Genomic DNA, 23,954 nt, shown 5'->3' on the forward strand with positions numbered 1-23,954 from the left:
AAAACTAATTTCTTGGAACAAACTATTCCATAAACTATTGCCAAGTACAAATACACACCTAGAAGGTCCTTTCTATGGCTCCTCTCTGGACCTGTCAGACAGGAAGTAATAGAGATTAATATTATTCTATAGCCAAGAGCCTGCATGCCAGAGTCTCTCATTTCACACAGGACAAGTCTTTAAGGGTTACTCAAGGGCTCCAGGTAGTGATGTAGGAAGTGACCAGTCAGAGAACATCAAACTCTACTGAGCTCAGTACTGCGGGACGGCTGACACTCGACGTCAAAAAGCTCAGGTCACATCCGAATAACATTTCAGTTCTCCTGACATCCTGTTTTAGGGGAAGCATAGTGTGAAACGCAGTGGCATAAACATACAGAACCACAGGGGAGGGGGGTTTCAGGACATGATGAAATATCTGGCGTGTGGTGGATTTATTCAGACGTTTTGCTGTATGAATTTTAAAAGGAAATGAGATGCCCTTGAATGAAATGCATAAGAAAGCAAAGAACAGGAACAGGAGGGCACCTCAGTGTGATGCTGCCATAAATTAAGGGTTTTTTCAAAGAACAATATTTCCTTTTCTCGCCGTCTCTTTCTCCTGCAAAAGTCCTCTGCGGTCTGATGAAGGGGAGATGGTCCTCATCCCGTAAATTAACCACGAATTAGCGTCTGTGTGTGTGTTCACCGTGCCTCCATCCCAAGGACGATGTGCTAATGAGGCTTCAGTGCATTAGCGTGCCAGAATATTGAATTGTTTCACTTTTTAATAGAAAACATTGATCAAAAGGGAGCGTTGCTTGGCACGCTGGTAATTGTTAGTGATTTAGATTAGATTAGTTGATGTCTTGTTTTGATTAGTAGGCCCTGTTATCTTATCACTGGCCTCTGCATGAAGCTCCTCCGCTAAGAAGAGACTTTACGCTTTAGCATGCAGAGGGAATATTTTAATTAAATTAAGACTTGTTCCATTCTTTCAAAGTGTAGATAGAGATGGAGGGGTGAAAGTGAGGATGGATGAGAGCGAGAGACTGAGTGAAGTCATTGGGGTGTAGTGAGCACTTTAGTATGGGCTGAAATACTGTGTGCTTCTGTTTATTGCTAACTGTTAAACGTTCTTGACATTCAGATAAAAGAAGAGCAGGGAAGATTTGATTAGTGAGTCTAAATTTACTGTTTCTCTTTTGAGAATCATGGGGTCAAAATTGGTTGATTTTAGGAAGCATTCAGTTGAACAAAAGTTATAGTAAATACATAATTATCAAAGGTGTTTTGAACTTTGTATTCATCAAAGAATCCTGAAAAAAAAATTGAATATAAATTGATAATAGTAATAAGAAATGTTTCTTGAGCACCAGATCAGCATATTAAAATGATTTCTGAAGAGACCATGTGACACTGGAGACTGGAGTAATGATGCTGAAAATTCAGCTTTGCCATCACAGGAATAAATTACATTTCGAAATTTAAAAACATAGAAAATAGTTATTTTCATTTGTAATAACATTTCAAAATATGACTGTATATTTGATCAAATAAATGCAGCCTTGATGAGCACAAGCTACAAAAACAAAGTTTTGCTGGGATGTGATGTATATGACATAATATGGTTTCTTTTTTTAAAAAGTGACTAGCCCTTCATTATTTATTAGAGGGGGGAAAAAGTTTGTCAAACCATTTCAAGGGGTCTTTTTAATAAAGCACTGCTTCTCCATGGTTGCAGTATTGTTAGCAGTTAGCATACATACTTGATTGTGTGTGAAGATGGCCAGCGGGCCAGTCATTGTCCACAGTCAGTGGTGTGTATCAATGGGCCATCAGTGAGCCCACCCCTCTCATCAGAACTGCTCTGTGTGTGTGTGTGCTTCTCTTGTTCTTTTACATGCCATGTTAATTGTGCTCCATTGTGCTGCGATGGCTCTCTTGCTTTGATCTTTGTCACCACTGTCTGTCTCCCTCACACACTCTCTCTTTCTCTTGTCCGCTCTCTGTCTCCCAGCTTTCCTACTCATTGCTTACTCTGTGTATATGTGTGTGTTTAGGCCTTTGATAGTAGGCTAACGGTATAAATTGTTTAGTAGTGGTCATTGTACTATGGGTAGGTGGCCTTCACAATCCATTAGGACCAAACCTCTGTGTCGCTCTCATGTTCTTCACGCCCTGGTGAGAGCAAATCGCTAATTAATGAACAGTTAGAAAAAACACAGCGGCACAACGTCTCCTTCATGCTAGTATACACATACATGCACTCTTTAAGGAATGTTTCAGGCTTAATTTAAGTGCTATTGACATTTCTGGCATAGTGTTGATTACAACAGCAATATCTTTTAATTCCAGAAGATTTAAATGACACTGAAGCACCAGTGTTATTTTAATATTATGTATATGATATTTTAGTATTTATTCATATTTTAAATTAGTTTTATTTGATCTTTTCAAGTTTTAGTGATTTTATGTGCTTTTTAAAAATCTTTTTTTATATATTTATAAAAATATATTTATATTTATATTTTAGTGTTAGTAGTTTTAGTACTTCTTCAATTTAAACACATTTTATTTTAGCTAGGTGCCAAGGCAGCATTTCTTTTTTTTGTTTGAGTTTATCTAATATTTTTTAGTTTAGTTTATTTCAGCTCTAACAGTCCTTTCCAGGTTACCAGAGTTATGTCGTAATGACAACAAAGATGAAAGACTTCCTGTAATTTCAAAATTTTAAGTGTTTCTGTCACACTAGTTTAGAGTTGAATTAAAGATTAAAAAACTAAATTAAAACATTATTTTTATTTTTACTGCCTTGTCTTGTGTTACACTGTGCAATTTAAAAATTCAAAATGACATTTTGTGGTAATTAACATTATGCCACAATTGCTGTCGATAGATCATTCCTTTAACTCTCTCCCACTTTTTTCATTTTTTCATAGGCAAGACCTTTAAAAAAAGTCAAGAGAATCTTCTCTCTGTTTCCTCTTCCTTCTTTTCTGTCCACGATGAAGAGACAGCCAGGGAGAAGGAGTGATTGTATGGGGAAATGATTTTTATTTATGTAGTCCTTTAAATCATAAAAAAGGGAGGGGGGGGGGGGAGGCAGAAAAAGGGGACAGTGCATTTCCTCAGATTTTCTCAAGCATTAGTTGATCAGTGCAGTAATTTCACAGCGCTTTGGCCAGGGTAATTATGGAGGATACGGCGAGGGGGAGGAAAAAGAGAGGGAAAAGATTCCAGGTGAGCTTCCTCGTGTTCACTGGCTCGTTATGATTAGTTTAATTGGACTGTGTTTGATTTTTTCCGACGAGGCCCTGCTTCACCCTCCTGACTCTCTTCTCCGTCCTCAGCCCTCCCTCCCGCTCTGTGTGACAGTGCGGTGACTTTTCAGAGCCGCCCATGACCCTCCCTCTCAGAGAGAAACGGAGCAAACCTTTGAACTTGTGGCGGCCTCCCTGTGCGCTTGTGCGTGTGTGTTTTGAGGCAAACCGCTGCCTCTATCATGTTCAGTTTTCTGCCTTGTTAAACTGCGACGTCAGTCATAAAATCAACACGTAATGAAATATATTGCTTTTTCTATGTAAATCTGTTTTCCATGCTAACGAACCACGTACGGCAGTATCTCTCTCTCTCTCTCTCTCTCTCTCTCTCTCTCTCTCTCTCTCTCTCTCTCTCTCTCTCTCTCTCTCTCTCTCTCTCTCTCTCTCTCTCTCTCTCTCTCTCTCTCTCTCTCTCTCTCTCTCTCTGTAGTCCACAGTCGTTAGCGTCTGCCCACCTCTGATGCGTGAGAGTCAGTGGGAAGGCCCGGGGAAGACCAATTGTCCCAGCAAGCACCAGAGACTCAGAGTTAATTGGGCCAATTAGGCCACAGTCGTCCTCCTGTTCTCTGTTCTTTGGGTCTGACGCCCTCAAACGATTCCCTCAGACTTTCAAAGGAACCGTGACTGTGCCTTCCATATGCATTTTAACATGCTGACGTGACTACACAGGCTCTCTCGCGCTGCATTCCGATTGTCTTTTTAGGTCGGAATCCTTTCTTTTTCTGGTGGATTCTCGTCTAATGAAACAGAATGGATAGAAGGTAGTTGAAGGGCTGTGAGTGTGGAGATCAAAGCGGTTGGTTGGAACAGAGAAACTGTTAGAGAGAGAGAGAGGGAGAGAGAGACGCCCCTCCAATCTCTTCATGAGTTGTGATCAAGCCACTGCTCTCTCCGGCATTACGCACACACAGTTATTTCTCAGTGGGGCTGTCTCCTCCTTTTTTTTTTTTTTTTCTCGTCTCTCTTTTTCTCTCTCTCTTTCCATCACAACAACCACTCTTTTCTTCTCTTTCACTACATCATTCCTTTCTCTCTTTCCTACCGCCCTTCAGTTTTTAACCTCATTCATATGTTGGTCTCCTATGAATAAAATATGAAGGATAAAAGCATAAAGTTTAAGTTAATTTTGATATGAAATTGCAATTGTTTAATCCAGTTATTTCAGTCGGACTGAAAAGTGTTTGTTTATAGAGAGAGAGAGAAGAGAGAGAGAGCTAAGAGTGTGTGTGTGTCTGTGTGAACACTTTAATTAAAGAAAGTAAGTACACGCATTAGTACTATATTTTCCAATAACTTGATTTTCTTTAGCATTAATACATTTTTAATGGTCATGCTCCAAGTCTTACTAAAGACTGAAAAATATCAAACTTTTTAAAGTTAATATGAAACTTAAAAATGTGCATTGTTGTCCGCAACCCATTTTACTTTTGTAATTTGATGTATTTCTTAGCAGAAGTGGATATGCAAGTTTGCTAAAACAACTAGTTAGTTAACTATTTGTTTGAAATTAAACAATACCATGCACAGTCAATCATTCATGGTCAGTATGTTTTGTTTTTTGAAAGAAAAAAATACTTTTATTATGAGGGATGCATTCAATTCAATTTCAACTAAATGCTGTTATTTTGAACTTTTTATTCATCAAAAAATCCTGGAAAAGTATCATGTTTTCACAAAATATATTAAATCAGCAACTGTTTGCAACATTGATAACAATAAGAAATGTTTCTTGAGCACAAAATCAGCATATGATTTCTGAAGTACCATGTGGAGTACACATCACAGGAATAAATTACATTTCAAAATGCATTAACCGAATACAGTTATTTACAATTTTAATAATATTTCACAATATTGCTGTTTTTGCAAAAAAAAAAAAAAAATTATCAAATAATTGCAACCTTGGTGAACGGTAGTTTAAATGATAAAAGTGGAAAATTAAGAGGAAGAGTGAATTATAAAATTTTGATAACAGGTTACAAAAAATAAAAAGTTTTTAGAATAACAAAAAAAAAGGAAAGTCAGAGAAAGAGCAATTTATTACCTTTTTTATGGCTTTTTATGTGTGCACCAATGAATCAATTCACAATAACACCAGAAACGTGCAGTAGGAAAGTAAATGGCGCCTATTTCAATTTCACGTTTACTTTAATGCATGTTCCTGTTGTTATTGGGAATGATTCATTTGTGCATTTTAACAAAGTAATAAATTGCTCATCCTGTCACCAAGCCCTGTTATTTTTCAACCCTCTCCCCTCATCTCTCAATCCAGTAAATTCCCAATTGACCCAATCTTGATTTTTTCTCTCAATGAACCACGTCACATTACGGAAGAAACCTGACTTTAATGTTGACTGAAGCAGGTGTGTGTTGTTTGTGAGAACAGCTTGTGGTGAACGGCTCTTTCTGCCAGGTAATTATGTTGTCGTGTAAAGGGCAAAGTTTTCTTCCCACTTACACACAAGCCGCCTGCTCAACCTGTTCATCTACTACTGTTTCACCCACATCAGGGGTTTGTCTTTCCAACTGCAGTGCACACATAAAGCTGTGTGTGTGTGTGTGTGAGTGTGAGTGTGAGAGTGTGAGAGAGAGCAGTATTGACACACAGCTCTTCCTCCATTTATATATCCCTCTGGCTCTCTGCAGTGAAATAAGCATGTTTTGTCCTGTTTTGTTTGGTAGTAATCCCTCGCTTGATATTATTTTCATTCATGCCCTCATGAGGTGTACATATGCATGTACGTTAAATGTCAGATGTCTTTCTGAGGGACAAACCTGGCCAATAGCCTTTATCCTTCCATCCTCTACTTCTCCTCTGAAATGGGTTGGTAACTGTTTGACAGGTTTTTTTTTTTTTTTGAGCCGGGTGCTAAGGGCAGGCTGTGTAGCCCGCAAGACATCTATCTCTATCTCTCTATTTATCTCTTTGCCCTTGCACCGCACCAGTATCATCTACACACATGCAGAAGCATAATTATGCCATGTACAACAGCCTTTGATAGCATGTACAGTTTTCTTCTTAATTCTTTATCAAATGCATTGATCGTGGTGTATGTGCATTGATCCAGGAACCACATCTGCAGCCCAGCGATAAGGCCACGGTGGCATCTCTCTCGCGTGCACGCTCTCTCTTGCTCTCTCTCGCTCTGGTTTGGCTTGGGGCTAAAGCAGGCTGCTGTAGGATTAGCTGATGCTCAACTACTTGCATTTTAAGTTGACACCTCAACACCAAGCAGAGGCCACATTACAGAAGAAAAGCAGTCCGCCGTCTGTCCGCCCAACGCTTCCCATCCCTTACACTCTCACTCTCTCTTTCTCCCTCTCTTTCTCGACTACATATAATTGGATTTGTGAACGGGAGCAGCCGAATGCTTCCTTTAGAATGGCCGGGGACACAAGGTGAAGTTTTCTCATTACAGACCACGAAGCCAGGGGACAGATCATAGACGATCTGTATTTTCCATTTAAAGAGGACAGAAATGGGAGAGAAGGAAGAATAAAAGAGAGGAGGGCTTGATAGACAGTGCAGAGAGAGGGAGGTGAAGAGGACAAGGAAGAGTCTTTATTTCACAGGTCACTTTCTAAAGGACGGAGAGAGAAGGGGGTTGATGAGCCCGAGACGTGGCAATGTTTTCATTTTCTCGAATGTGTCTCAAACATTGCATTCATATTTGATTGCTTTCGTGAAAGCACTGAATTTTTGGGTTTGTTTTATACTATGCAGAGTTTAAGATTATTTGCGTATACCGTCTGTATGAGTTCATAGGAAAGTAGGGTGGAAAATAAGAGCCGGTTCTTAAAATAAGATTGATTGCCATGAGGACTTCATCAGTTAGAATTATGTCGGTAGTTGCAGTTTAAAAAGTCTGTAAATGCACTTTTAAAGATATGAGTATTCATATTACAAAAAAACGTATATAATTTTTTGAAATATAGAAATAATTTCAATTAATGGCTGAAAAAAAAAGATATACTATTTTGTTTAAATTAAAAATAAAACACTAAAAGTTTAAATCAGTCATTTTAAATGCTACAAGAGAATTTGGGCATCACAAGATTCTAATGTACAGTATGAAAATTGAGATTTGCTAAAAATGACATTTAACAGTGTTGTTGAAATAGGGTTTTTAAAAGAGATTCACCAATGTATTGGCCAATAATCGGTATTGGCCGATAAAAGCAATTATTTTTACTATTGGCCATCGGATGATTGTTTGAAAACAGCCGATGATCTGGGCTGATTATATCCTGTCAATCAAAAGGGGGCAGAAAAACGTCAGATTGCAACTCATACTGTGTGTGAAGAAAATGTCTTGTGTTGAATATAGGGCTGTTGAAGTAAATGAGATGGTATCGCATTAAGAGTTAAAATAAAAAAATGGCAATCTTAAAGCACGCTCCATCTCACCTGTAGTTCAAGCCAGGGTTGCCAGGTCCTCAGTTTTTCCCCACACAATGCATTATTTTTAGTGCACCCCATTCAATAATCAAAAATAGCTTTGTGTTTTATTACTTCTGATAAGAAACAAAGACAATTTATGTCCATTTTATCACAAAATTTAAACTATAAATGGCGTTTGACACTCTTAAATGTGACGTGATAGATCGCAGTATCGCTTCAGTTTCAAGTGGCAGCATGAAGCACAAGTCTTTTCTTCCAATTTAATACAAGTTATCGCATGAAAAAACATGCATGAACATCAAATGGTATGTTGAAAGATACAGTATAACTCATGTAATCACTCAATCAGTGTTTCAAACGTGGAAAGACGTCAATAAAACAGCTTGAAACAATGTCACAATGTTGCATTTACCTCAGGAAAGTTATCTGATGTTTGTTTGTTAGTTAGTTATAAAAAAACAGTAGAGAGGGGCTAATTTAGTGTTAATTATATATGTATGTTTGAAAAAAATTATGAAAACTACATAGTGGATTATATCTGAAAATAAAAAGATATAAAAAAAAAAATAGTTTGGGCTTAGTTGTTAGTTTTAACCTCTAATATTATAGTATAGTAATATTCCCTGTATAGTTTACTGCAGCATTAGTTGGGAAAGATTTATTTTTCCTTAGGAAAATCAAATCAAACTATCTGTATCGGCATCATTCTGAATATCAGTATTGGTGGAGGTATTTAGTATCTGTGCATCTCTAGTTTTTAAAGATTAACTTTAAGTGAGCATTAAATAACAGCAAAGGAAATCTAAATGTAAAAATAGGGGAAATGAGCAAGCACATTTAAAAATACAATACAGAAAAAGATATCGGCCAACAATAATATCAATATGGTCCTGTGCATCCCTAGTAATATATTTTTTTCCTACTAAGAATTTCTTCATCTAAAATGATATAATTAGACCAAACAGGTTGTTTTCCCATCATTTTCCATTTTTCTTTAAAATAACAAAAATAACCATCCATGGAATATTCATGCAATCAGAACCATAATTGATAAATTACTAATGATTCCCGTCTGTACACACACATTTGTTGTTGAATGGGATAAAGATCCAAAACCTCTCTTCTTCTGCGTGTGTGTGTGTGTGCGTGTGCGTAGCCCTCCCCTTCTCTGCACACTCAGTGTGTCATGACAAATATATCTGTTTGTGCTTCACTGGCTGGCACCGTCTCTGGCTGGCTGGCACGGCTGTGTTAGCGCCAGGGCCCTGAGCCTGTGTGTGTGCCCAGCCGAGCGACTCCTTCCATGGCTCGCTGCACCCCCGCAGCCCCCACCCACCCTCCAGCCCCCTCCAAAAGAGCAGCCAGGCTGGGGCAGGCACCGGGACCCCATACCCACTGTGAGTGCTTCTGTCTGGGCCTCAGCTCTACTGCCCACCCCCTCTCTTCCTGGATCTCCTGTCCAGAACGAGGGCGACAGCCCTCCATTATCTGCTTTTGCGACTCTCTCCCTCCCATTTTACTTCCCAAAGGATGGAGTGAGGTCTTCCCACACACCATGCTTTCTTCTACACCTTTAACTATGACTTTGTCATCGTTTCTGCCACCCCTGTGTTCTTCTTTCATTTTCCTCACTCGTTCTTGTGGATCCCCTCATTATGCTTGGAGATCTGCAGCTGGGAGGTTGGATGGGCCACTGATCTCTCTCCCCTCTCTTCCTCTTCCTTTTACTCCCTCTTTCTCTTCCTCTCACTCCAAGCATAGCTCAGTTGGAGAGTCCAGACTGAACGGTCAAGCTTCAGTGTAGCTGAAGAAGAGCCACTTGAAGTCCATTTGAAGAGAGAGTCATTAAAGAAATCTCTTCATAAGAGGACAGACAGTTTCACACCTCATTGCTGCTGTAGAAATGGATCGTTCCACAGTGGTTATTCTGCACATCGTGCAAGGCTGATTCATTTGGGGAGTTCATTTGTATCTCTCAATGATTGTTTTGACCTCATACCTTAACTTTCCCTTTCAATCTCTCATAATTAAAATTTTAAGGGTTTTATTGACATGATTTTTTTAAAGCATTGATACATATTACATTAAACAATGATGGGAAAAAATGGCAACATTACAATAAGGTATATAATAGTATATTTTTTAAATAAATTATTTTCATAGTGATTATTTTTACAGCATTTATTAATCTAGCTTAATATTAATGTATAGAACATTTAAATCTTACAAAATATATTAGTATATGTTGAAAATATATTATTATATGTTATTGCATTAATTAATATTAATGTCTAGAATCTTATTGTAAAGTAAAAAAATAAATAAAGTCTTTCTTTTTCAACTTTTTCAACTCCAATGCAATTAAATCATATAAAACCATAACATATTGTGAAATGTGGTGAAAAAGTACAGGCCTGGAAAATGTAACAAAAAAAATGTGAAAAGTCTTAATTTTCAGTGAAAGTAAATTGTTCTGGTTAGGAAAAGACTCACCGATATGCATTCAAGTGTCTGGCCATTTTTTTACTATCAATGTCAGCATCCAATTAATGTGAATCAGCTTTTATACTAGCTATACTATGCATTTCCAACTTCATAAAGCATCTGTCTGCACCTTTACAGATTTGACCAGTTTAAGCCTCTGTTAAATGTTTCAGCACAGTCTGTATGGATGGAAACATCTCCCCTTTCCTCTGTCTGCTGCTGTTCTTCATCTCTTGTTAATTTTCCTTGACTACAGTATTACAGAACATTTCCTGAGTTGCCTAAAAGCAGTTTACACTGGGCACGGTGGTAATCCTGTCCTCTGGGCACACACACACATGGAATCTCATTTTCTGTACTAATGGCTAGCCCAGCCCTGAATCGCTGTATGTAAAACAGTGTGTCGAAGGTTGTGTGTGATGATACCTGCAAGGTTGAGCCGATCATGTAGCGTTTTAGACTTCAGCTACAGAAAGAATGACAATTATATTACATTAAACTGTATGATGAGCACAGGGCAAAAGCCTCACAGCTCAAAAGAAAAATATATTATTATAGTGGCAGATTTTGTCACACTCACAGAAACACATGGTTCTCTTTTTTTTTTTATTATAGCCATGTGATTAAATTGAGCAATTCCAAGTCACCCCCATTTTAGAGCAGATGTATTCATTTTGCAAGAGCATAGTGGACACACACTCGCACTAAGCGTGCCCAATTCAGCTTTTGCAGGAGCGCTTCTGTGTTTTCAGGTGTAACCTGGCCTTCGCTTTGTCTTGCATGTTCAAATTACCCTGAGACTCAAGGGCCCCTAGGCTGGACCCCTGAAAAGTGCTCCTGGGATTCCCTCATCTGCATCTCTCCGCTTATTGTCCTTCTGAACAATGGCCTCAGACAAACAGTGTCCACAGAAACAGGTGAAATGGGGTTAATTAGCTTAACGCTTTTGTAACCAATTGGGCTAATTCACTCTCTGCTCTTTTCCTTTAGAAACCTGTTAGCACCTTGAAAATGTGTGCATATGTGTGCATGTGGCTGTCTATGGAGCCAGGTTACCCATCATGCTAAGCGAACCTGTCTAAATGTTAATGAGTGGTAGTGATATTGCAACTTATAAATATCTCACAAAATTATAATTTTTTTTCCGCTGATGATGACTGGACAGAGCAAAGGAATCAGTGTGGACCTAATCAAAAGTCGTTAAATACATTTACACTAGCCAGCACTTCATAAGACACATACTGGATAAGAACATCCTGATCAAACCTGCCAGATCCAACAAAAAATACAGGTTCAAGATGCACAGGATCTGGTAAAATGCATTTAATGTTTCCATAGTCTAATAAAGGAAAATAAAAAATAGTTGCTATACTTAAGGAAATTTATTTCAGTATAAAATGCTTTTTTTACCTACTAACCATTATATTTAACAGACTGAATAAGTCCTGTAGAATAAATTACATTGTTTAACTGGAACCTGGGCAAATTGAGTAACAGTCACAGAGCCGGTCACAATTAACAAAGCTTATTGGCGATTTAAAAAATGTTATCACCCAAAGTAATGACACATAGGCTTTCCAACTAATGTAAAACAATATTTACATAGTATAATAGTAGTAAATTATCTCTCTCGCAATGTCCCGCAAAATCACATCTATGTCCTGCAACAGAGCAATAACCAGGTGGTTACCCTTGCTCCAGTGCTCCGGGGGAACCTTGTAGTATGATGTAAGAGGGAGATTGAATTAAGCATCTATAAAGCAAAACAACAGAGAAAAAAACATAGCCCTCCGATACCATGTTAATTTATTCTTGAACTGATTAAATCAAAATTTAGTCTTAAGGTTTTTAGAAAAAAATAATCTTAAACATCTTTAGTTTCATTTTTGAAAAACTAAACCTTTTTTTTTAATTTTGAAAAGCCCTCACCATGAACATAGCCATGGAAGCTGGAATGGCGTTAAAGGAAAGGGAAAAAACTCAAACTGATTAATTAGGAGAAGTTATTTCACCACCTGCATGACGTCATTAATGTCAGTTCTACATTGTTGAACCTTGTTCAGTTTACTACGGTTGTGACTAGCTAGTTAATTTCTCTAACAATGCATCACACTATGGTAGTTAGCAGCGAGTTATGTCATTGTACATGAAAACACCCCTGGTTAAGTTAAAGTTTATGTAATAATGGTTACTTCCATAATAGCCAATAGATTTATTCATAGATTTGAAAAACAAACATTACCATTGTGATACTTTGAGGTGCTCTTGAGGGTGAACTTGATTTATGCCTCTACGCAGACACGGTAAAACGGTGGTCAATGCCATTTTATGTTGCCTTAAAAGATTGTGTGACATATCCACTATGGCAAACTGTTTGTAGGAATGTGGTCTGTTATTAATAAGCAGTGTTCACTAATGAACGTTGTGAAAGTTTGGATCCAATGACATTTCCCGATCCTTGTCGTCTTTTCTCTTTTCCTCATCTGTCTATTCCCAAATTGATGTTGCGAAGTAGTTGATGCATACATTTCTGTCTCTACCTCTTGTTGATGCACACAAAACACTCATAAACATGTAGTCAGAGAAAAAATGACACTCCAGTAAATATCTCAGGTTTATTATGTCTGGATATAGAATCAATGACAAATAAACCATGCAGTGAATCTCTCTCACTCGCTCTCTCTCTCTGTGCCAGAGACCCTCCATCCTGGATAGTAAAGAAAGCTGCTATCAGTCTGATCTGATGGGAGAGAGAGGAGTGAAAATGGCATTTCTGTCAATTTCTTGAGATGGCACCCGTTCAATAACCCCCCTCTCCCTCTGCCTATGTCTGTGTGTGTGTGTGTCAGGAGCGTGATGAAGAACGGCGCAGGCAGCTGCGAGAGAGAGCCAGGCAGCTGATAGCGGAGGCTCGATCTGGAGTAAAGATGGCTGAACTGCCTCTCTATACTGACTCCACCTCTATTGCCTGTAGTGCAGCTGGGAACAACTTAAAAGGAAGGTCAAAGACAGCTGGAGGTGAGTGCAGGGGGGCTTTTATAGGCCGAACACGCACATACACTCACAATGCATAAACACGCACGCACACTTTCTCATAAGCATGCAAACGCACACGCAAATCTGCATGCGTTCACGCTGAAATACCACACACAGAAGCTCTGTTCCAAAACCTAGTGACCTGCCTATCTAGACAGTCTCCCCAAATGTACATACCTTGCTTTGCGAACTCTAAAATAGCTTTACATCCTTCATCATCAATTAAAAGGGTGGTATAATGCCCTTTTCACAAGATGTAAATGTCTTTGATGTCCCCAGAGTATATATGTGAAGTTTTAGCTCAAAATACCCCATAGATATTTTTATTTAGCATGTTAAAGTTGTCACTTTTTGAGGGTGAGCGAAAACACACCGTTTTATGTCTGTTCCTTTAAATGCAAATGAGCTGCTGCTCCCGGCACAGAAGGCGGAGCTTCAACAGCTTGTGTCATTTTACCTCACACAGACATGCAATGAAAATTTCAAAAACTTTTAGCCTTTTATGTTCAAACCGGAGTCAGGTGATGGAGAGACTCAAGAAGAAGTGACAACATGTAGAATGCAACAGGACATTTCTGAATGGTTTGTTGATGAATTTATGTAGCTTATGTGTAGTTATCTTCTAGTCATTGATTAGCATATTCTGTCTTGATAATCTATAAATCGTGTTCAGGGGGCGGGGTTTATGTAAATTCTAGGGTTGGTGATGTCACTAACCCGGGAGGAATGTTGTGTAGTCCCTACCAGCAGTTTGTTGTAGTCCTTAAAAAGCAATTTCTTTAAAAGCAAATATGTCCCTTTGCTTTGAACTATGAGCATTGTAACTTTGCAGATGTTGTTTATGCTCAAACAGCAACATTACACACTAACTAAAGTTAGAAAAGTGAAATCATAATCAACCACCCCTTTTAAGGTAAACCCACAATGCATTGCTTCATGGTCAGATGAAAAAAAAAAACATCCAAGATGGCCGATAAAGAAAAAGGGATGTTGAATATTGATACAACTCATTCACTGCCTAAAAATATTGGTATTGTTTTGCCCAATATGCGCTAGTGTGCTATGTACATTTTGAGGTACAATATGAAAGTAAATGGGGTTTCATTTTGAAAGTAAAACAGGTTTCATTATATGGATAAAAAACACAGACATTCTGAAAAATATATTTTTTGTGTTCCACAGAAAAAAAGACATACAAGTTTAGAGCAACATGAGGTTGTTATTTTATTATAGCGTATATATATATATATATAATATATGTTGTATTTTCTGCTTTATTTTAATTATTGCACTAATAACTGCAGAGTAATATTCATGTTAATGCCGGTTGGAATTCAATCCCCATGGTAATGTTTATTCTGATGAGACACATTTTGCCAGTGTTTGTTATTCCTGGCTCCCATAGGCTCCCTGGAAATGTTAGTGAAAATCTTCCTAACAGAACATTAAGGCCGAATGCTGGTGTTTGGCCTGTGAGATTTTTAATTGGCTCACGAAGCCTGTGTGTGTGTGTCCATTAGGAGCAGGCCATATGTGTGTGTCCATTAGTGGCTTTCAGCCCTTAAAAAACGTTTTTGTTGCTCAGTCCGTAATGACAACCAACACTTCTGCTTTCAAGGCCCAAAGGAGCATTACATTAAGAAACACACCAACACACCCACATAGTCTGAACTCTAATTTGAGGTGTTCACAGAGGGCTTCACTTCCATTTGTTCAGGCAGTCGCTTCACACGTAATCCTTCGGAAATACATCAGGAAAACTCTGGCGACAGCCAACAGTGCCCTATGCCCCAACACGCACACATACACACCAGTCCACGGCCCAAATCATCATCACCGTCATTATAACACACACCCATGCTGGGTAATCAGTGTCTCATTGTCCATGGAGGACTCCTATAGACCGGATCTTCTTCAGCTCGGCTTTCCTGCCGCGTCCCGCGTTATCATCAGCCACCATTTCTCCTTTTATATCACATTACAGGACAATGAGACGGCACGTTAGTGTAGCGCTAGCCGTTGGGAGGACTGTGCGGAAACAGTGGGGAATTAGCATAGCGGGTAGCTGTGGTGTGTTATTAAACGTGTTTACGCCGAGGGGTGTTAGCGTTGTGGCTAGCTGCTGCGTATAATTAAAAGCGTGCACGTACGTCGAGCGAGAGGGGTGTTAGCGGCGCGTTGAGGTTTTGTTTAATACGCGAGGTGTTAACATAGCAGGTTAGCCGCTGTGCCTAATTCTGTGCCGGCTCGTGTCCGTGTGTACCATTTCACAGCTCAAGGGGAGACACAATATTCCTCTCCTTTTATCTCTTTCATCTCTCCCTCTTTGACGCCCTCCATTTTCTCTTCATCCTCTCCCTGTCCGCCTAATAGTGTTCCCTCCTCCACAATCACGCGTTTACCACATCTCGGAAACTCCACAGAACACATCTCATGGCCTGCAGAGATGGACAAACCTGCATATGGACAGAGCAGAGGAAAAACGGGTCAGAGAGAGGGAGAGAAAGAAAGACAGTTTTAAAAAACGGTTTATTTGGCCTTTCAGGCTGTTGAACTCTGCTAATTGTAGAACTCATTAAAAATCAGGTTGGAGGGAAATGCTATAGGCTTGATGCACAAGGCCTATCGTGCAGAACGCATAATCCCACCAACACACACACTCACACATACACACTTGAATACACAAACACTCTGCTCTAATTCTGAGAGAGCTCAAGCTGAGTAGAGCAAAACATTCACCAGCAAAACTTTCACCAACTCCAGCAGAATGCATTCTGTTAATTAGCTTAGCACTGCCCTGTGTGTGTGTGTGTGTGTGTGTGTTTTGCTATATAATGGAAAGTAAATTAAAAAAGCATGAGAGAAAGGAAATAAGGAACATGCTGTCATTTCTTTTTCTCTGATTTTCAAAATGTTTTTTCTGGAGAATGTAATGAGCACACAGGGCTGCACGATTAATCGAAATAAAACCAATATCATGATATGGCTTTGTACGATAATCAAATCACAAAACCTGTTATTTTATTAAATAAATATATGTGCTGGGTGGTTCAAAGTAAAGCATTCTGTATCATGAGCTGCTCGCACATAAAATAACAGTATTTTCAGTGTCTCAGAGCAGCTCGGTTTACATTAAATGCTGCTCCACTTGAACTCCATCTCTGCATTTGCTCTGAGTTTGGGTTGCTTATAACGTGCGTTTGCCAAACTTGTAATGAAAAGTGCTTATAAACCAGCTGTTGTCAACACGAGAGAAGCCTTAAGTCTCTCTGGTTTTCCACCAAAATAAAAGCTTTATGGTTTAACGTTTGAAAATTAAGAAATGAAGACGACCATAAATGCTGAAATTGTTGTAACTTTACAGTTGTAGTGTAAAATAAAATAATCACATTATTTTTTTAAAACTCTTTTCATTTTACATTGAAATATAACAATTGTTTATTTTAATATTTATATTTAAAAAAAGACATTAATGGTATTCACAAACATTTCGCAAATCACAAACATTTTGGCCAAATTGTGCAGACTTACAAACAAGCACAGGAAACCTGGAACCTTTTTTAAATCACATTTTAAATGGCAATCAGACTAAATGCAATTAGATTTTTTTCCTTGAATCATGCAGCACCATTTTTCCTATTTGTTCTGTCTCTTATTTAAGCGTGTGTGTGTGCGGCTTTGCTCTAGTTACCATATAACTGAATGAGATCGATGTGTTTGGATTGAGTGTGTATTGTCAAGGGCTCTGTGGGATTCAGATCTGTGGATGCGGAAGAGGAACTCTGGAGGAGATTTTGCCGTCAAGGCCAAATCTGCCGTGCAACACACACACATAAAGCACAGCTCTCTGCCAGACACTCTCAGCCATCTGCCTGATTTTTCTCAGCTCAAACAAACACACCCCAATGTGACAGCAGCAAACTTTTTGTTAAGGAATTACCGTTTTATGTATAAATGGGTCTAAACAAATGCTTTTCTGACTATTAACTAACATGCAAAGTTTCCTTTCCCGCTGGAATGCCGAACTAACGCTCAATGCTTCACTAACCACCTCTGTCTCTTTGCTCTTCTCTTTTTTTGGCCATCCCTGTTTGTTTGTTTGCTCGCAGACGTGGTGGATGGGGTGAGTGTGGAGGGTGTGGATGAGGAGGGCAGGAGTGATATTGAGGCGGCGGCATCTCACGCTGATGATGTCTCGCATACTAACCCTGAGGAGGAGCTGTCTTCTTCATGTCTAATGGAGGATGATTTTACTAACTCTGCCAGTGACTTGGCCTCTCTGGGTAACCCAACACTGCATGACCTGTGCTTGTGTTTGAACGTGTGTACATGTTAACGCTTGTGTGTAGTGATTTATCTGTTTGCATCTACTTCTGTTAGTTTTTAACTTTAGCTTTTATCCTACCATAATGACCCTTCATTTAGTAGGGCTGCATGATTAGTTAAAATTAAACTGAACTCATGTTATTATTATCATCATTATGGTCATATTGATATATAATAATAAAATCTTTGGTCCAAATTGTGCAGCCCTAGAAACAATTCTCTGAAAAATCTCAGATTTTTTCCCTAAATTGTTCAGGCCTCTAATTTAATATTTCTTCTGTTTCCAGTGAGATTACTTTCTATTTTAAGCACCTTTTACAATTTATTTATTTTAATTCAAAATGAGCTCATCTGTTTCAGACACAGAAGGGTTGTTTGTGTCTGTAAGAGTTTAATTAGTTTAATTAAAAACTAGTTTAACATATTCTCAAGACAAACACAATTATATCTTCTGAAGAGATGTTTGTTTTTTGTTTTTGTGTCTTGCTGAGCAAGTCATATGATATGATATATATGATTTATTCTCCTTCTCTTTAGTTAACTTATGTCTATATTTTCACAGACACAATCTTTTTTCCTGCATTGTGATTATGAAAAACGAGCTCATTTTGCTCATTTCAGTCTTACTTTTTTTTTTTTTCATAGCACAGTTGGACCTGCTTGCAATCACATCATTCTCTAGGGCACAGCTTATTGGTTACTGCTGTATCAGTAGAAAATGAGCTTGCATGCTGAACTTTTAAATACTAGGTCAGCATTTTCTGTAGCAGTTCCTGCACACTTTCAGAAACCCTCCACCTTCCCCAGCTCCACCTGTATAGATCTGCTACGGGTAATTCATGTATGCTATATTGTACAGCAGCAGCGTGTTGTGTATGTATTGGCAGTAGCTAGTCCCATACTTGCTTTGCAGCAGCGTAGCAGATTTATTCCGCCAAGACCAAATATATCAACATTGTCATACCCATTACCCTCAGAGAGTTGTCATGACAGAAATGAATGCATGTCATTATCATGGTGCACACTTTTAGTTAGTTGGGGATGTGACTCTTGTGTTTGAACAAAACTGTTGGTCACTACACACACACACACTCAAATGACTCCTGTGGTGTTTTTTGGGCGAGAGAGAGGGATGCTGGGAGACGAGGAGAACAGGACCCACATGAAAAGCTTCCTCACCTCACTTTCATCTCTAGCCCAGATGAGAGAGAGAGAGAGGGCAAGGATACACCTGCTAGTGAAAGGTTACTAGAGAAAGACAGACTTGGAGAATATAAAGACGGACATAAAATAAGGCACCAACACATGTGAAAGACAAGTCTGCGTGGGAAGGAAGAAATTTAGAAGTCATTGTTCATTTGAAGAGAAAGAGGAGGTGTTGTGGGTTGTTTCTCTTTCAATTAATCACAGGGACTAGCACTGTTCCCTTTAAGCCGTGCACATGTGTGGCTGCTCACTAGCAGTCAGTTTCAAAAATAGATAGAGGACAGCTAGAGATTTCTTGAGTTTGAGCTAAATGAATGGACAGCGTTTCAACTGGAGTTTATCCGAGTGTCCATTGAATTAGAGCTAAATGAATGGATAGCGTTTCAGCGGGAGTCTATCCGAGTGTCCATTGATTTTTTTTGATTTTTTTCAGTATGCAGCTAAAGCTGTGAGAAATCTTGTGTGGAAATACACAGCGCTGATTAATTCCCGAGAGGATTAGTTCACAAACAGTACAGTACAAAGTTCATTGTGGCATATACAGAGGCTCACAAAGTTGTGCATTATTTTTATTTATTTTTGTCTTGTTTTGTGATCTCAACAAAGCAAGTTAAAGAGTTTTTCTCTCTTCTTTTTTTCTAAGAGAGAAACTGGAAAACAACAATAATGCAAGGCCTCTAGATAACGTTATTAATAATGTTAAAATGTGTTAATAATTTTACATTATAATATCATAATTATAAAATCATTTAATCACATTTGATTATTTACAAAATGTTTAAATAAATCATTTATATGTAATAAATATGTATTATAATTGTATTAATTAAAATGAAGATATAAATTTATATATAAATTATGCGTTTCAATATGTATTGTTTGTTAATAAGTAATGCATTTAGTAATGAAATAATACACTTAGGGAAAAAATATGTACATATGTAAATATGTAATGATATTCTTATGAAATAGACAAAACAATAACAATATTAATATATGTAATTAATATACACTACCTTTCAATCGTTTGGGGTTAGTAAAAACATTAATACTTTTTATTCAGTAAGGACACATTATATTGATGAAAATTGACAAAGTCTCAAGAAACAATTACTGTATTTTTAATCAAATAAATACAGGTATGCTGAGCATAACAGCCTTTCAAAAGCCTTTCTGAACCCAAACTTTTGAATTGTAGTGTACATTATATATTTCTGTAAAATCCAACCAACAGAAATGGGTTTTGCGCAGCAATTTGAAATTCAAGGGTGCATTGGGAACAACAAACTCATAAAAAAAACCAATTAATTCACAACATGTGTGTGGGTGTCATTTATGAATCAAGGGAGACATTCCAGGTGTGTCGTGCTCACAGCATCTCGCTATCTCTCCAGAAAAGTGTGTGTATATGTGAGTGTGTATGAGGTTGAGAGGGCCAGTTTGCTTAAGGGCAAACATTGTCATGTCCTCTGCTTATCTGTGTGTTGGAGACGAGTGGCCTACTGCATATAACACTTCCTCCCTCTCTCTTTCTCTTTTTAGGTGTGATGAACAGCAGGCATGTGGACCTGAAACTCAAGAAGCTCACAGAGTTTCGGCCACAGGGTGGCAGCTCTCCTTCCTCCTCATCCTCTTCTTCATCACTGACGGCATCCAGTACTTCACCCCTCAGCCCTGAATCAGGCGGCCTGCAGGTAACATTTACACCCCACTTGCTCTATCTTTAATTGTATTCGCTAAGCAAGCAGAACTAATATTATTGCTCATACTTAGGGAATCATTGTGAACTCCTAACCATAAGTAATAAACTTTGTTGAGTAACACATGAGTCACTTCAAATTGTGTGACTTGTAGCTTAAAGCTACACTGTGTGATTTTTACCCCCATCTAGCTGTGAAATTGTATATGACTACCCAGTGAAAATTAGTTTCTGTTCCTCTCAATTCCGAGGGCGTTTAAACTCCTACGGTGGCCGTATTATTCCAAGATTAACATGGCTTCCAGTTATCACTTCGTCCATGACAATAATAAACAATACGTCTAAAATGAATAAAACTACAGGACAGATGTCAGGACGTAAACGTCACCCTTGGAATCGGCTATCCCAGCATAATCAGATTAGGCTAACGTTACAATGTGTACAAAGTAAAAGCAATTAAAAATAACAAAAATTTACAGTGTCCTTTTTTTATATAGCTTAAAAAATTGCGCCTTTAAAACTATTCATCACCTGTGATCCGTCGCAGCACAGATTTATGTTACAAGGTAAACAATACTTTTTCACCATTGACGCGAGGATGAAGTTATACTAGAGGTCGTTCTGGCGTTATGCACAACCATGCTATGGTTAGACAAGCAACTATAAAACTTCGAATTTACACAAATTAATAACAGGCTGAATTACCTGTCGAGAAGAAAGCAGGCAACCTCGGCGTCCGTTTTAAAATCTTTTCTCCTCATGAGCTCTTTCCATCTGGGAAAAGTTACTCCAATATTGACTTTGGTCTTGCTGATTTGTCTGTCGCGTTGACGTTTTAATTCTCTCTTTCAAATGTGAGTACGCACGCACACACACACACACACACACACACACACACCACACTATCTTTCAAATCTGCCGGCACTCGCGAGCTCGCGAGTAATCTCCCCCTCGCGTTCGTCACGGTGTCACTGAGTGAAAAACACAAAAGGCGAAGCTTGAATTTACAGGCATGTCCCTCTTTGGCTAATGTAGTTTCAAGATGGAGGGGCAACATGGCGACCGGCATTCGAACCCCTCACCCGTATGTACTTTCAATGGCAGATTATAAACTTAAGAGAATACTTTATTACTTGAAAGAAGTAAATATATATTAATGAGCACATATATTTTTGAAAGAACTAAGTGTTTTTTGCTAAGAATCAACTAAAAAAGTTACACAGTGTAGCTTTAAAAGGTGTAATATTTACTTTTCTAAGTGACTTAGAACAGATTTTAAGATAGAATGAGTATTAAAAACAAGCTTTACAATGAAGGAGGACCTGAGCCATATTTAGGGATCAGAATATCATACAGACTTGGGGCTGTGCTCTTTTGTTATGGGCTTGTAAACAACCACCCAGAACACCCTTGTAACTCCATAGAAGCGTGCTGAAAGACACCATACAAATTTTCATCATGATATGCAAAAATGTACCCAACTAAACATTCCCAAAGGGCATTGAGAGCTTCTTTATTGTATTTTATTGTAGGCTTGTTATGGTAGTTTTAACAGTATGAAATGATGTGTGTGTGAGGTAAAAGGACAAGACAGGTTGATTTTCTTTGATTTGCTGTCTCTTGTTTATTTTTTTGTCTGAGGATCATCATGTGTTTATATATTAAGCCAGAACACATGAATGACATTTTACAGCCATTACCTCAATATCACACCTGACCTTTTCTGAGAGAGAAGAGAGCTTTGGGATGTATCGACAGCAGCGTGTGGCTCACGACGTTGACATGCAGTGGATTGATTTACCTTGTTTATTAAATACCAGCGTTCTGTGTCTAAGAACATGCATACCGGTGTACTGCTGACTGCTTGGTGTTTATACGCGTGTGTGATGACCTCCTATCTCGCTGTTGTATTCAGAGCCCCCAGGTGGTGACTTCAGGGCATGTTCAGAGATGCTGGCGACTACCTTCCCCCACCTGTTCGCCCCTTTCTGCCTCTCTCTTTCTCTCTGCTGACAGAGGGGATTTCCTGTGAGCAGATGTTAGCAGGCTCTTTGATGCACAATGACTGCAGTGATGTGTTCGTTTGAGTCGGCAGGCCTCTTTCAGTGCACTGCAGCAGGTGTGAAATAATTGGTTGAGGTTTCCCAAGGACTAGTCACAAATAGGTTAGATTCCAGAGACAGATATACAGACATGACGAGGATGACACAAATTGTAACACATACAACGATTCATTAGGGTTGGAGAAGAAGAATATTTACCCAGTTCTATTATTGGTAATACTTAAAAAATAATAGCATAATTTATACAATTAATTTATTTTGATTAATAAAAATGATTAAGTGTTAGCAGTAACTTTAACAAAATAAATGGAAAAACTGCCATGAGAAAACATTAATTTTCTGCATTTACTTTCAGCTACACTAGCATTGAAAAGTTTGGGGTTGGTAAGAAGTTTTTTTTTTTTTTTTTTGCAAAGTCACTTATGCTTATCAAGGCTGCATTTGTTTAATCAAAAATGCAATAAAAACAGTAATATTGTGAAATATTATTACAATTTCTTTTTAAAAAGTAATAATTTATTCCTGTGATGGCAAAGGTGAATTTTCGGCATCATTGCTCCAGTGTTAAGAGTCACATGATCCTTCAGAAATCATTCTAATAGGCTCATTTGGTGGCCAAGAAACTTTTCTTATTATCAATGTTAAAAACGACTGTGCTGCTTAACATTTTTCTTTGATGAATATAAAGTTCAAATAGCATTTATTTGAAATAAATCTTTTGTAATATAAATGTCTTGGTTGAATAAAAGTATTAATTTCTTTTTCTAAAATAAAAACCATACTTAACCCAAACTTTTGAATGGTAGTATATGACACTTATTTAAGCAAAAAATGTATACATGTGCACATGAACAATATTGTCAAGAACTGGCAAGTGTTTCTGAGGAACAGTCTAACAATCTTAGTAACTGTAAGATGAGGTGATTTAACCGATAATTTCTAGTATGCCTTCATTATGAAATGGCTTTTAGTGATGAGGGTCTTATACTCTCATTCTCTATGAACAGTCCAGCACCTGCTGCAGAACTGCAGGCCTACACAACAGGCCAAAGCCCAGGGGAGGATCAGCAGGGTTACGAGCACTGCAGCTCTGAGCCTCAGTGGTTAGTGGGGTTTCAAAGAAAGAGCAGCTCACGCTTTCTCTTGTCTCTTCTGACCTTCACCCTATTCTCTATTGCAACCTTGTCTGCATGAAGAAGTTTGAGTATCAAATGTGTCCCTCCTCCACGTCTTTTCTTGCATTTTTAAGACAAACGCATTAGGATCACATTCTCTCTCTCAAGGCCTGCTCTTGTTGTACCGTCTTTTAACTCTTAAAAAAATCTGACTCAGCCGTTCCATCCCTCGAGGATTCTCCCGTCCCACAACTCCTCGAGGCCATAGTATAACGGTTTGGGACAGAACGGTTCCCCCCAGCACACACACTGCAGTCCCCC

At 38.4% G+C, this 23,954-nt stretch overlaps 1 protein-coding gene across 9 annotated transcripts in view; it reads left to right on the forward strand.

Moving 5' to 3' along the window:
• Positions 1 to 23,954, forward strand: part of ehbp1 (EH domain binding protein 1) — a 135,348-nt gene that overhangs the window by 78,766 nt on the left and 32,628 nt on the right. For 5 of the 9 annotated variants that reach the window (XM_079852741.1, XM_079852742.1, XM_079852743.1 and 2 more), the window contains 2 exons: positions 13,038 to 13,206; positions 20,299 to 20,450. In XM_079852741.1, the coding sequence (XP_079708867.1) occupies positions 13,038 to 13,206; positions 20,299 to 20,450 (321 nt within the window). Of the gene's footprint in view, positions 1 to 13,037; positions 13,207 to 17,333; positions 17,508 to 20,298; positions 20,451 to 23,954 lie in introns of all 9 variants that reach the window. The other 4 variants (XM_079852737.1, XM_079852738.1, XM_079852739.1 and 1 more) reach the window with 1 other exon arrangement.

This window comes from Squalius cephalus (genome assembly GCF_949319135.1).
Source record: "Squalius cephalus genome assembly, chromosome: 20".
In the NCBI taxonomy this organism is placed as follows: Eukaryota; Metazoa; Chordata; class Actinopteri; order Cypriniformes; family Leuciscidae; genus Squalius; species Squalius cephalus.